Source organism: Astatotilapia calliptera, chromosome 8 (assembly GCF_900246225.1).
Source record: "Astatotilapia calliptera chromosome 8, fAstCal1.2, whole genome shotgun sequence".
In the NCBI taxonomy this organism is placed as follows: Eukaryota; Metazoa; Chordata; class Actinopteri; order Cichliformes; family Cichlidae; genus Astatotilapia; species Astatotilapia calliptera.
In genome coordinates this window covers 7,850,229-7,866,008 of record NC_039309.1, presented here as the reverse complement: position 1 = coordinate 7,866,008, position 15,780 = coordinate 7,850,229, and the positions used below count along the sequence as shown (strand labels likewise).

The following is a 15,780-nucleotide window of genomic DNA, read 5'->3' as shown; positions in this document are numbered from 1 at the left end:
CACCTGTGAATCACAGCTAGCCATTGCTCAACAACTCCAGGAGCTAACACCTGGCATTGTTGGCATCTGCAGGGAAAGGAGGGGTGTGGGGTGGACACACACACACACACACACACACACACACACACACACACACACACACACACACACACACACAAACGCACAAACAAATGGATTACCACTTGTCTGCAGAAAGCTATGGCTCAAAATACTGTGTCCAGGGATTTTCAAAATTACCCTCTTGCTGAGTTCAGTCACAGTAAATACTTGAAAAATCATAACTGGTTTTCTGAGATGCCCTAAGGCTGGCCAGGGAAGCACTCCATCTTGATTTTCATGATGGTAACTCTCCTATTATTAACTTTGTGCAAGGTATCGCATTTTTGAATAAGAAGGAGAAAGCCAAAAGGAAGCTGAAACTCTTGTGCGGAAATAGCAGAAGCTGTTATCATGGTGCATTATTTCCAAGCTGCCCTGTGGTGGCTTAGATGGGCCTCGTCATTTGTTAAAACAACAACAAAAAAAAAAAAACAAAAAAAAAAAACATTACAAACACTAAGCACTCCTGTTTTCTCCTTGCAAGGCACTGTCATTTTCAGGACATGAACATTTGCTCAGTCAGGCTCTCTCATTCTCTTCCTTGACTTCCACTTTAGTGATACTGTCATTTTGGAAACATTTGCTCACCAACCACCCTTCTCTGCTCTTCCTCCTTCTGTCTTCCAACGATTCTCTTCTCACAGCCTCCTCCTCCTCCTTGTCTTCCTCCTTCTCCTACACACAGAGAAGATAACGTGCAGCAGTTTCAGTCTTGGCTGTGTAACGACTTAGCACACCCATTTGCGCCTTTTATATTCATGCCATGCACCTCAAATAGCATCGAGAATTACATCCTGTAGCCTCAGCGAAAAAAGGAAAAGAGCAATACAGAAAGTGCTACAAAAACATACAGTATCATAGCTCAAAGTATTAAAATGCAGCCAAAATATAAATCCCTCTAATGATACCACGGGGGATAAAAAGTACTACAAGGTCAGTAAACTCAGACACATTAGCCTATAAATCCCCGCAGAAATATCATAGTGATTTCTCCACAGGCACCCTAAGAACCACTACATTCTTGGCAGCACAAGCCGGACGCATGCTCCTTAAATCATTTTAACAAAGGACTATATTCATTCCACCTTTGTGTAATGTGGAAAGCAATAAAATCCTCTCCTGAAACCATGTGCTTGGCTGTATTGTAACAGGAGATGTGTTTTTGCGCATGGCCGCATGGTGGCATCATGCGCTGCGCTGCTGCTGAAGCATCAGATCCCAGCGTTACCTCACGAAGAACCCGGGACTCGTCCTCATCCGAGGCACCGGCAACCGGGCTTTCCTCTACGGCACGGCTCCCACTCTCATCCTGTGACTGCATGCAAGTTTCTCTCCCCACCGCCCCCCATTCTCCGCTCAGCGAACTGCTGTAGTTCTTCTCCGCTCCTGTCAAAGCAAATTGGCGACCTTGACGGTGCGCTCTGGGGAGGAACTTTACGGGGGGTGTGCTCCATTTGTGGCGCTCCTCTTCAGAAAGGAAAGGATTCGAGGAAAAGTCTGTTCTGTGCTTTGGAGAAGAAGAAAAGAGAAAGAACAAAAACACCTAAGCACTCCGCCGGGGACAAGGCGAAGGAGGAAGTTAAGTAAAGAGAAGAAGACGAAGAAAAAGAACAAACCAGCATCTCAAGGACGCACGACGTGTAAGTGGGGAAAGGTGTTCTATGAGGTGCAGCTTTCCTTCTTACAGGTGCAGCAAGAGACAGACTGTACTTGGACTTAACCTGGATTCATCTAATTGAGTTGCATCCTTCAGATAAACAAACGCGCTCTGTTTCGGTACTCCTACGAAAATATTTTACCATCAACGAGGCTCGTGGAACTGCAGCGAACTTAGACTGTAAAACAAACACACAGTTTGACCGAATTTCTCCGGTCGCCACAGGCTACGGCAGAGGCTTGGTTTTGCGCTCCGAGGTCGGTGCGCTCTGCTCGACTTTAGTGGTCGCAGGTCCTCCTGACAGAGCGAATCAAGCAGCAGGCGAACGGCACCACAGCCACGGCGGGACTCGGCCACTACGGCATGCTTAAAGCTCACCGGGCACTTGTTGTCCAGTCCTCCAGGTTTGGGACCATGTTTGAGGACTCCTTTAACAGATCGATGTGGCGCGTCGCATGGATTTTATTTTTTTCCTTACTCATCCACTGCGCACAACCTCAAGGTAAGAAGAGTGTTGGATCGCTACTGTACCGATGAACCGATCACACCGGCCCATTGGTGTTTGTAGCTACCTGCTGTGTTAGATGTTAACATGGAACCCTTTCCGGTGTGGTGTGGCACCGGAGTTTTGCAGTCTTCATCCTTTTGCACGTAGCCCACAATTTTCTCATTAGGCTTCACATCAGTGAGATGCTGAGCTCTGTTAAATGTGGCACCACTCTCACGTTTAATAAACATTTAAAATAGGCTTAGTTTCCCCCCACACTTAACGTATATCAAACTTCATTGAGTTCATCCACACCGATGTGGGTTAAATCTAGAATCTAATGAGACACATTTTAAGGTTTCTCAAGTTTTCAAAAAAAGACCGTTTTAACGAATACTCTTATTTATTTCTTTTTTTTTTTACTGCTGTTTTTTTGTTTTACAGTTTGAACATGTATAATGAGCCCCTCTGATGTCACGTGCCATTACGAGCCAAGCTGTTAAAACGTTAAGCTGATTAATAAGTACAAAATAATTAATCACTCTTACCCGCAGGAAACTAAACTTTGCACGGCAAACAAGCGCGGCAAACAAATACATACATATTGAAATGCAACGATTAGAGCGGGCACAGAGAGGTAAAGTATCAAATGTTGAAAATTAATTGGTTTTCTGAGAATTATGCAGCCTGAGCGGAGGGAAGCACCAGCCAAGTGTGGCAGTTCACAGGGAATCGGTGGCGTTTATCTTCTTTTTTTTTTTATTATCTGTTTTTCATGAGTCAAATTCTCAGCGCAATAATCCCACAAGATCTCCTGTAATATTTCTGTGGAGACTCGGTGCCCAGAAAGGGAGTCTACTGTAACCTCAGGCATTCTTCCTTTCATTTTTATCCACCTATCACAGAGCTGCAGGGTGTTTTATTTTTTATGCTGTTATGCTAAAGTCGGTTGCTTTTTTTTTTTTTTTAACTATTCTAAAAGAAAACCTAGTTGCTCCGGGAGATTAACGTGTACATTACTGTCACTTTGATTCAAACGCACATTTAGTGGGGTCAGGAGTTTGCACCATGGGTACTTGCTGTTGCTCCAGGGGTTCCTCGCTGAAGTAGAGCCTGGAAAATTGCTAGAAAATGAAAATGGAAACATGATGAACTTGACTGAGGGTTGTCCTCTTTCTTCACACTTCAAAGCTTCATCACACACTGCACAAAGTGGAACTCTTGTACTGTGAACATGCCTGAATGAGAGGTCAAAGAGACAGAGTATATATGTTCAAACATATGTACTCTGAACATGGATCAGGAGACTGTGACAGTCTCAGGATGACAATCTTCTCATTCTTTGCCTTCCTCTGCTGCACCACCTCCGCTCAGGTTGTTGGGATTCAGGTACTGATGGCTCTATGAAGAGAGAGTATTGCCGCTCAAGATAGACTCTAAGCTCTTGTGGGGCTTACTCAATAATACAATGTAGGAAAGATGAATTTAAAAAAAATGTGCACACACAAACAAACAAGGCAGATATCCATTGTTCACAGGGGCATATCCCCGCGTTTGACATTTACAACAGATTGATAACTCATGTGTCCTAGGGATTAAGAGTCCTGACATTGTTGCTTTCTCGTTTTCTATAACTGCTTCTCTCCTGCTGTTTGTATCTGATTCTAGATGCTTTGCCCCACTCTTCTTTCTTTCCTTCTGAATGCTTATTTAACCAAGCAAGTTAAATAAGAACACATTATTTACAGAGGTGGCCCGGGGAGAATGTTTTGCGAGTTTTTCTGTGGTTATGCACTGATGCATACAGAAATTATGCATGCATGTGACTATGTATGTTGGGGATGAAGGCTTGCAATCACTCTCACTCTCTTTCTGCTCAATCCATCCAGCAGCAGCTCTCAGATTCCATCACATAGTCACTCTTGGGTCAGAAAATGTAGGATTTAATTGGACTCTCTTCAGACCATTCAGAGTGCAGCTCGTTGAAAGTGACCCCAGTGTGGGATGCTCTCTTTCCACCCGATGATTAAAGAACATGATGAGGCAAGTAGCCTGCCTCTGGATGGACATGTCAGCCAGTGCTTGCCATATTTTAATGACCAGTCTGCTAAAACAGCTTTTTAACGATGGGAGAACAGCCTTCATCAGACCAAAGTGCTATGAAGTCTTGCTTTAGGGCTTGGTGAGCAAAGAGGGATCTTCTTCGGTCCTTTTATTTCATACATTGTCACTCATCGTCATTGTGTGGCAGGGAAAAGAGTAAAAAAATGTCTCATTATTAAATGATGTACATCAGGATTAAACTGATGGCAAAAAACTTGCATTTAGTCCATGAGTAGTTCTGATTTATCCAAAATAGGAAAGTATTCCGTGGTTTAAACAAAGACCCTTTAACTTTTAAACACTTTATTTTTGGTTACTGACACATAAGCACACTCTTGTCTTGAAATTGAATAAAAAAGCCTTTCTGCAAACTCAGTCTGGATATTGTGTTTAAAGTGACAGTTATAAGAGCTGTCTGGTCTGTCCCCACTGTTCACTCTCATTCGCTTACGGAGGTCATGCCGAGACAATGCTGGGCTCGCCTGCTGGTTTTGTCATTTCTAACATGTCTATTTTGGAGCTTTGAGCAGCAGGGGAGGACTCTATTGGAATGTCATGTTTGGCACAGACACATCGGCGTCACTCAACGTCTGCAGATTATGTTGACTAGCTACAGCTCAACTCGAGGAGCTTCGCAGGGACTTCAGGATTTCATTCTGTCAGAGGAGTGGCACTCAGATTAACATTAGTAAGCGTGGTTATGACAGGGTGCGTGGCGCTACTAGGACATGGCGCAGGAATCAGCCACAACATTTTTAGAGCTGTGGTGTGTTTGTAGCTTAATGTATTGGACATGAATCTTGACACAATCATAGAAGTGCAGTGCGTCATCTCCATTTTCAATCTTAGAAGAAAGTTGATTGAAATTGTGTGAATGAAAGGAGATGGTTGCCTTTTGGGGAAAGCTCTTGACTTGTTTCGATGAAAGTAAAAGCTGCATTTTCAAGGGAGAAATGTTGAGATAGAGGTTTTTGCATTTTTGTTACCTTGATGTGACTCATCTTTTCCACTAAATGGTCATTGTGTGTTTTATTTGCCCACACTTGAGAAGGTAATTTCCAGCCCCTTTGGAGATAAACCTCCGACTGCAAGTGCCTGAAACACTGTGTATAGTGAGCAAGGGACACTTTAAACCAAGACTATTAATCTATTTCCTGTTACCCTTTACAGTCACCTTTGGTCTTTTGTGTATCACATTCTTTATTAGTAGCAAGTACACATGTTCTTTGTAGGATTACTGAAACTTATTGTTATGGATTTGAACAAAGCTGAAGTAAGTGAATTGAGCTAAGCCAAAAAAAAAAAAGAATCAACTGAGATTGGACTGAGAATGATTTGTGGAGACAGAGGGGTTGAGAGAATGTCTCCAGACTACAAATGTCCTGATTTGTCACTCATCTTAATTGACAGACTGGGGATCTCTGTTTCCTTGTAGCAGCTGTGCCCTGTGAAATGATTTTCAAAGGGAAGGAGAGGAAAAAAAGCGAGGCTGTCGTAGATCCCTGCAGCCAGCACTTTGGCAAAAGGTCACAACATATCGCTTTTAGTATTCAGGGCTGGCAAGAAAACTCATGGTCAAAGTCCAGTGATAGATTTCTCAGAGGGATGTCTAGAGTTTCAGTGCGCTACATTCAATAAAACAAAACTACCCACCGAAGGTCTCTAGTAGTGGCAAGTCTAAGAGAGAGGTGTAACTAAAGACCTTCTGTTTTTCTCTCTGGATAGCACTTTCAGAGCTTTTTGAAGTGGGACTTTTATTTATTGATCTTGGCCCAATTTTGCAGTACCATACAGCCAAAAAGGTTAAGAGTGGGACTATGTTATCAAATTGCCACACATAGTCTTTGAAAATTTATGACAGAGCGTACTAATTGCTTAGATATATGTTTAAAAAAACACTTCAAAGAGAAATATAAAGAAACAATCTCTGCACACTATCAACGTGAGAAGTTTTCTGTAAACTTGTATTGCTCACAAGTGGTGCTTTTGCTTGAGTCGGAGGCTGTTCTTTAAATTGCACAATGAATTATTTAATTAGGATGAACAATTCTTCATGATGTAGAACCAACAGAACATGAACTGTAACTTCCCCGGAGAATCATCGCGGAGGGAGAAGAATAGGAAGAGGAGGAAAATGATCCTGATTATGGTCGTCTGCTGTTTGATCTTTGTGACAAAATAGTGTAAAAATTGATGCGCTTAGATGGGAAAGAAAGGATGAGAGTTTAACGTGAAGAGAGGTGGCATAAATATGGAGCCACCAACAGTGGCTCACTTCCTACAGGGTGCTGCAAAGTAACAATAGCAAGGAATAATCGATACCATTTCACAACTTTCTGTTCTGTGATTGCTTCCCTAAATTCCCCCATTGGCATGCCAGATGCTCTCCCTTTTTTCATTTTTAGTTCATGGAACATTGTAAGAAGTTAAATCCTAAAATTTCAACCAGCTTCTCTCTTGGAAATAGCTATGTAACCTCAAAAAGAGGCATTTTATTGGAAAATTGGAAATTTCAGATTATGCTATTCTAAGTGCTGTGCAGTCCAGACAGTTTGACCAGAACAAACTGAGGCAATGATGTAGTAGCCTAATTCACAAATAGTCTCTTTAAGCCGCTGTCATTTTGCCCACTGCCTGGAACATGGCACAAAGGAGTCTGTTTGCCATGGCTGTCCTATTTGTCTTTGCATGGTTATTAATTTGGCTTCTGGGAATGGGAAAAGAGGCCACCCAGACCAGCTGGGAATTGTCAGTATACACTGAGAGAGACAAGGGTCATTGCTGAATGACTGAAAGCAATTTGAATATTTTTGTGAATCCAAAAAACAGAGGGTGTACTCTTCTCCCTTTTGGCTTTAGTAGTGATGATGAGTTGGCTTCATTGTTCAGTCATATAGTCTAATTGGGGCAGTGACTATACTGGATTAAACCAGCACTGCTGACTGTCTTTTTTTTTTCTCTGACATGTTCTTCTTTGATCATTCTGCTTTGCACTTGGCCAAGTTAGAATACCTGCACAGAAATTATTGCTCCATTTGTTCCCCGTGTTTGTGGGTGCACATTTTCATGCACAGCAGAAGTTGAAGGTGGTTTGAAGAATGTATTTGTAAAAGCTGAGCTTGTGCGTTTTGTGCACCTTTATTTACAGGTGTTAGTATTTACCCTTTGATGTACGGTGTGGAGAACACTGATAGCTTACATGTTTATTGTACTTGGCTTTTCAGAAAGAACACTACAGTGTTTTTTTTGGGGTTGGCTTTTTTTTTCCTTTTGAAGCCTGTGCTCCTTTCGATCTACTGTGTGTGAGCTGGAACAATAAAGCCTCGGCATGAACAAGGTTTATGCACTGCGAATGGATTGAAGGATTTACAGTAGGGCATTCCACCTTGTTTTAATATCACTGTGCTGAAAGCATATCCTGTGTTTTTCATATTTGCTGAGGCAAGCCAAGCCACACTTGTGCACTCTCACAGCTTGTTAAATTAGCATCTGGGGGCCTTCTGTACTTCTGTGCCACACACGTGGGATTCCAGTGCACAATACCTTGTAGTGAGCATGATCGGCTCTTGCTTACGTCCTTCAAATTGGACTCCAAAAAGACTTCAACAAAATAATAAGCGGGAGGTATGAATGTGATTACAGACTTGAACTTTTCCCTCACTGTTTAAGTAGGACATTATGCAACCCGCAACAGGCAGGGGGGAGTCACAGTCAAGGCCTGTTTACCATCATCATCCCTCATCTGGCTAGATGGAAATGAGCACAGACCTTAGAGTGACACTAGCTTCAGGAGGCCCCCAAACCCAACGCACTCATGTGGATCCTTGTGTGTTTACAATTGAAATGCACTCAGATTGGCTGGAGGCTTTGGAAACCACCTATGAACCCTGTAATTGCTGTTCCCTGGGGGATGTGTTTTGTGTGAGTGTGTTTGCCGGCGAACTATGAATTTGAATGCATACATTAGCTCTATGGGCTTGTGGGTGTTCATCTGTTTACAAGCGGTGGCCAGTCTAAGCCCACAAAGCAGTAAGCAGTCTTAACGATCACATCTCTGGCATGCACACCGGGTTCCCCTGGAGCTACAATAATGTCCCCACTACTAGTTCATGGAGTTCATGAAGGGGGATTAAATTGGAAATGCCCACAGCAATACATATCGTATAATAAAAGGGGCTCGGACTAAACTGTTCCTCCTTTCTGCATAGATTTGCACCACTGGCATTACTCTGTGTTGAAGAAACCGGATGACAAGCAGATCATTTTAAAGACTTGGATAAGGACTGTAGAGGGTCTGATCGATTCTGACAATCACGCCATTTTTAACAGACATCTCATCAAAGGCCCATTCCCTTTTTCGCCATCCCATTACCCGTCTATCCAGCACTCGGATCCACTGCCTATTTACCCATCCCATGCAGGAATAATGGGCCTTCACCCCCAGTTGGATTAATCAGCCATAACCATATGCTACCGTGTGCAATTATGCTGCAATTTTGACCATGGGGAAACAGCTGTTGCCATTTGAAAGGGTGGAATAAGATTGTAATTGCCTTAACTTTGATTTGTAGGGTGCTTTGATTTGATGAGAGAATACATTTTTATGCTTTACATAATAATACTGTGGAATGAAGAGAACTATTAGAACATGAGTCTTTTTCCACTTCCAGATGCATTTGACGGATAACCTTGCTGTTATGAGCTATTACTCACACATTATATACAAAATGAGTGTGTTTATTCATTTGGATCTGAATGGGCTTTCTATTTTCTAAGGCAGTGTTTTCGATTCAACCATCTAATGACATTTGAATATGTTTGTGTGGGGCTGCTTTAACATTTCGATACAGGAGATTTTTCTTTCTCTCCAGGTATCGCATCCAAACTGGTTTCTTTCTTATGAATAAGCATCTCATGCATTACATCATCTAGGCTTTTCTTTTACAGAGAATTGGCTGCATTTGGTCACAATTGTTGTGTAGGACTGGTCCAGTTGGAGAAACATGCTAAAGAATTTCAGGGAAAATGTGAACAGGTCTGTGTTTATCACTTTTCTCCCAGTACGATTGGTTGAATGTATAAATAAATGGGTACTTGATAACCTTATTGATGTCAGTTTTTCACTAATTTGGATGTCTACCTCCTTGAGAATTTTCTGCTGAACAGCAGCAGAGGGTAGTGCATCCTTCCTTTCTTGTTGGTCTTAAGCTCGAGTGAGAGCTGGCAATGTATAGTCTATACTGGTTTACTGTAGAACAAAGCACCAATGTGGAAGTCAGCATTCTGACAATTTTCACAGCTAATAAGCTATCCCAGCACTCATAAGCTGCACACAAACAAATAGATTTTCTTTAAACCTCACAAATTTATAGCATTTCCTAAGAAAGCAACCAGGACATCAGAGTTTTATATGTCAGATAGTTTATAGAAGATTCTGTATATCGCTTAATTTTCCTGCCTCACTTTTGCCACTTGCCTGTGGCATAGAAAGCACTCCTTTGATTTTTCATATACTTGACAATTACAGCCTTTATTTTCTAAAGCTTTAAAAGAAAAGTATACTGAATGATGCATTGCCTTCTCTGCAGTTGCTAATTTGTTTCCCTGTGTTAATATGTTAACCTTTTAACTGACTGAGAGGTAAAAACCAGAAATGGACTAATGGGATGCGTTTTTAATGCGTTAGCTGTGTGGGATTGAAATTGTCTTCCTTTTTTAATAGTGCAATAAATTACTCCTTCGTGACACTTCTTTGAAAATTGTGTTCAAATTCATGAAACATTGTTCTTATTTTCCGTTTTTTGTTCTGTTTAATGCTTAAGGGCCAGTCTCAAGAGATTTAAGGCATGGATCCCTCAATAATAAATGTCTTACATCTCAGAAAAAGAATGTTCTGGCATTTTTATTTTTGCACTGATCATTGACGCCTCTGATATTGCTTTTGAAGAGTTCCTTTGACTCCTGCCAAGCTTCATGTAAACACCAAGCACTGTTGAAATAATTTTTTTTGCAGCTGTAATTTATAAATGTTGTCTTATGTGAAAAGAAAGATAGTCAAAGATGGAATGAGGCAGAGGGGAAAGGGAGAAAAAAAAAAGGTGATCGCAGCATCGCCAATTAACTGGAAGCTAATCAAAGCCTTTATTTGAAACTTTTGTGAGTCTGTGTGTGACATTTTTGTCCCTTGAAAGCTGACAAGCTCCTGATTGCTTTCTTAGCCAGCTGCTCATCCATCACCACATTCAGCTACCCTGCTGGTATCATCTTAAAGGCTTAGAATCTGATATCACCTTCTAATTGAGATTCCTATTTTATCTGTGACTCTGAAAGGTGGAAGAAAATGTTCCACTTTGAAAGACAGACATACTTTCATAGCTTTTCTGTATACTTTACACTTGAGCACTTTCCTAAATTTAGATGAGATTAGATTAACATCTTGATCATCATTTGCTTGGATAGACTTTACACATGACTAAATTATTTAACACTCTTAGCAGTCAGCTTAATGGGAATAACCCAGTGATAATAGAAGGTGGCAGAGTGAAATGGATGTTTGGACACTGGGCTTTGACCTTGTGCATTACTTGTGCTTGACCTCAACTTAGGGACGCTAATTGCAGCCTTACTGACACCGTGCACACATTCACTGATGCGATACCCAATCACACATTTGTAGACGCACACACATAAAAAACAAAACCCATCCCACAGGTTTGTCACACAGAGTGAATCGCTCTCAGAGCTGATCAGTGCAGGCGGCAGACCCTCCATCCATCTTGATTTGTCAATAGCAACAATTTTAATTACACCTGAGTGCTGTCAGGCTGCCAAACTGGGCGGGGAATATTGATTCAATCCCAGTAATTGATTAATTGCTATGTATAATGGGGCAGTTTTCTATTGAATCCCATCTCTTATTTTGCCATTCACTTCATTCTATGTATTGTGTTAACAGAGTGAGGTGTTCACCCGAAGACGGAGTATTTTTGTGGAGTGCTTGTAAAGAGGTCCCTCCATATTTTAGTCTAGCAAAAGTGGCATATTAAGGAGAAGGAGCCCTGTTGTTACTGTACAGCAGTAGATAACCATTAAGTACTGGGCAGGCGTTGCAGTACATCACTGCAGCCATTATGTGACAGTTAAAGGGGGTGAGAGATTTGGAGCCACAGCTGCCAGGGACCTTTTACTCAAAACTATAGCTTAAATTTGTGTGACTGTTTTTCACAGCACTCCACTGTCTTGTGAAATGGCCTCCTACTTTTATATTGCCATTTGAGAAGACAATACATACTAGTGGTAAAAGAAGTGTGGATGGCCCAGTGTATTGGCCAGCGCCACAGCTCTCTAAATCATTCTTCCTGCCTAGCAGAAATCTTTAAAACTGTTATAACGTGAGAGAAGTAAAGAGCTGCTTTGGATCCCGACCCTACAACCATAACAATACCACTGAGCAGACTAGCTTGAGTTTACATGGAACAGAGTTGCTTACCTTTGTCTTTCATTTAGTACTCCAAGTGTTAGTCAGACCATAAATGTACCGTAAACACTATAAAGTAGTGCAGTTCAGTTTTGATAAACTCCCTGTGAAACAGCTGATTACATTTTAAAAACGAGATAAAAACAGGACTACTAATTATGGAAGTTGTAAAAAGCTTAACTCCCCAGTGACTTCACTGACTATAGTGGTATTTGTGTGGTCACAATTTAGATTCCAGCGTGGTCTTCTGGGTATTTACACTGAGTGTGGGCTTTATTTAAACAAAGAAGTTAACGAGTGTTTTGACAGTGTTCGTTTCTTGTGGCTGTTTTTTGGGGGCTGAGGGTGAGGTGGGTAGTTACAGCAGAAATGATGACTAATGGAAAAACTGAATATGGGCAGGAAATACCAGATGGACCAACCATTCATCATCCTAAGTTTGCATTGTACAGCATATAACAAAGATGAGACAACAAGTCAAGTCATCATCATGCAATTAAACAGAATGCATTTGGGTTTCTTTTTTCTTTTCTAAATAAACATTTCTTAGTTAAAATCAAACAGTCACTGAAAATTCTTAACTTAAATGATTATGTTTGCTAAAGCACACATGATTGGTTTACCCACCCTTCAGTAGTGTCTTACTTTGTTTTCCTTACCCAGAAATCCCATAATGGCCTGCTTAAAGAGAATCTCATGAGAGGGGTGTTCCAGTGTTCATACATGACATGTCATCGCATTTGTTTTTTCTTTTTTGCGTGCATCGCATACGCAGTAGTTAGTTGTATATTGTATGTTCATTTTCTTCAAACAGTAGCTTTAGTGATGGTAATGGTGAGTGAGACATTCTGATCATTGCCTGTTAACCCAGTTTGGTACTTTTGTGTATATACAGTATCTCACAAAAGTGCGTCCACCCGTTTTGTAAATATTTTATTGTATCTTTTCATGGGACAACATTGAAGATATGACACTTTGATGCAATATAAAGTAGTCATTGTACAGTTTGTATAACAGTGTAAATTTGCTCTCACCTTTAAATAACACATATCCATTATTGCCTAAACCGCTGGCAACAAAAGTGAGTACATCCCTAAATGAAAATATCCAAATTGTGCCCAATTAGCCAGAGTCATGTGACTCGTTAGTATTACAAGGTCTCAGGTGCAAATGGAGAACAGGTGTGTTGAATTTGGTGTTATTGCTCTCACACTCTCTCATACTGGTCACTGGAAGTCATGGCAAAGACTTCTCTGAGGATCTGAATAAAAGAACTCTACATAAAGATGGCCTAGACCAGCGGTCCCCAACCCCCGGGCCTCAGACCGGTACCGGTCCGTGAGTCGTTTGGTACCGGGCCGCGAGAGTTGAGGCTCAGGTGTGAAATGCATAGTTTTCAGGGTTTTTATCGGTTTTCAGCGTTATTTTGTTATCGTTTTTATCGTTTACTCGGTTTTCCTGGGTCTTTTCACGTGTGTTATGAATAAATTTTCCTTTTTTCGGTACCGGTACTAGTTTTATTTTGTTGTATTTATCCGCGACACCTTAAGACCAGTCCATGAAAATATTGTCGGGCATAAACCGGTCCGTGGCGCAAAACAGGTTGGGGACCGCTGGCCTAGACTATAAGAATATTGCCAACACCCTGAAACTGAGCTGCAGCACAGTGGCCAAGACCATACAGCAGTTTAACAGGACAGGTCCCACTCAGAACAGACCTCGCCATGGTCGACCGAAGAAGTTGAGTGCAAGTGCTCAGCGTCATATCCAGAGGTTGTCTTTTGAAAATAGATGTATGAGTGCTGCCAGCATTGTTGCAGAGGTTAAAGGCGTGGAGGGTCAGCCTGTCAGTGCTCAGACCATACGCCACACACTGCATCACGTGGCTGCTGTCCCAGAAGGAAGCCTCTTCTAAAGATAATGCATGAGAAAGCCTGCAAACAGTTTGCTGAAGACAAGCAGACTAAGGATGTGCATTACCTGTGGTCTGATGAGGCCAAGATAAACCTATTTGGTTTAGATGGTGTCAAGAGTCTGTGGCGGCAACCAGGTGAGGAGTACAAAGACAAGTGTGTCTTGCCTACAGTCAAGCATGGTGGTGGGATGTCATTGTTTGGGGCTGCATGAGTGCTGCTGGCACTGGGGAGCTACAGTTAATTAAGGGAACCATGAATGCCAACATGTACTGTGGCATACTGAAGCAGACCATGATCCCCTCCCTTCAGAAACTGGTCCACGGGGCAGTATTCCAACATGATAACAACCCCAAACACACCTCCAAAAAGACGAGTGCTTTGCTAAATAAACTGAGGGTAAAGGTACTTGACTGGCCAAGCATGCCTCCAGACTTAAACCCTATTGGGCATCTGTGGGGCATCCTCAAACGGAAGGTCGAGGAGCCCAAGGTTTCTAACATCCACCAGCTCCACGACATGATTAAAATATTTACAAAAACGTGAGGTGTGTAATCACTTTTGGGAGATACTGGATTTGATCACTGTTAGATAAAGCATGTGTTGGTAGAGGAGAGTGGTGTACTCAATGGAAACTACAGGAGGCTAAAAGATGTAATCCTGTCTATGAAAGTTCTGTACATAAAATTGCAGAAAATATGTGAGGTGTCCTCTGTGTTCCTCTTTTTAATGTAGAGTCAGAGAAAAGGTGAAGAGGTCTTTTTCATTGTAATGAGAATGTTCCTTGTCATGGCCACATAATTTTTCTTTCATTCCTCTTGGAACTTGAACACACCACCTACTCACAGCTTCATTTCCCTCAGCAGCGCACGATGCACACATAAAAATGCACCACACTGTGTGGAAAATGGCAATTTATATTGTGAAGGTTAATTTGGAAAAACAACCCAAATGCATAATGGCTGCGTGCAATGTACATGTATCGCATAAACAGGTATGAAACTGAACAAGAAAAGTAAAAATGCTGCTGTAGTTTGTTTGAGCGATTTAATTGCTTAATACACCCATGAGAGTAGTGGACCACCCAGAAAATATGATGACAGTCTCACCTACATCTTGTTGCAATTAGCCTGGAGACTGAGGAAGCACTAGGATCATTGTTACATTTTGGAAACTGACACTTAAAGTTTAAAATGTTGAGTAGAGAGGAGTGATATCTTAAAATATTACTAGAGATGATAAATATTTACCCATCAGCTGGAATGATGTGGAGGAATTATTTAGATCTTTTCCTGTAGTAAAAATAGCAATACCCCATGTGAAAACACCTCACTACAAGAAAACTGTTATTAGCAAATTTGTATATGGCATTTTTGGTGTTTAAAGATTAATGCTACTGCTGCATTAACGAGCTTGTGTTGTAGACGAGCTTTTTTTTAGAGTTTATTTCACATTTTTTATGTTGTGTTGGATAATTGTTTTGTCTCCAAAAGAGAGATCAGCATCTCATAAGCTCAGAAATGACGTGTGTCTCTTTAATAGCGGCAAAATAACCACACTCAGATGTGAACTGTGTGAGGAAGTTGAAGAAGTTGCCATCATCTGAATCTTCTCTGTGGAAGCTCTGCTTCACTTCTTTCGTTGGTCATACATCTTGACCAAGGTGATTAGAGATTATAAGAGATTTGAGATTGTAAATCACGGTGCAAAGTGATTATTTTGCTACTGTTTCTAAATGCACATCTGTCCATCACGCTTACATGAGTAAAACATGCACAGATAATGAAAGGTGAGCCCACAGTGGTGTGACACAAGCACACTGGTCTCCTGTCAGTCTCAAAGAGCACAGGTTTACTCATAATGTCCATGCACAGAGTGCCAAAAAGTGCTGCTATGTCTATAAAAATAACAGGGACAGATTTATTGTCTAGTACTCAAGAAAACTTCCATAGGCAACAGTTAATTGTGGCCACAACATGGCAGTGATTTCCAGGATGGATCAAAATGGGGATTGTGAGACGCTTTATAGGACAGCATACTGTTC

At 41.4% G+C, this 15,780-nt stretch overlaps 1 protein-coding gene across 6 annotated transcripts in view; it reads left to right on the top strand.

Moving 5' to 3' along the window:
- The first annotated feature begins 1,244 nt into the window (after window positions 1-1,244).
- Window positions 1,245-15,780, top strand: part of sdk2b (sidekick cell adhesion molecule 2b) — a 278,236-nt gene continuing 263,700 nt past the window's right edge. For all 6 annotated transcript variants that reach the window (XM_026178235.1, XM_026178230.1, XM_026178233.1 and 3 more), the window contains exon 1: window positions 1,245-2,258. In XM_026178235.1, coding sequence (XP_026034020.1) covers window positions 2,120-2,258 — 139 coding nt within the window. In that variant the 5' untranslated portion in view covers window positions 1,245-2,119. The remainder of the gene's footprint in view (window positions 2,259-15,780) is intronic.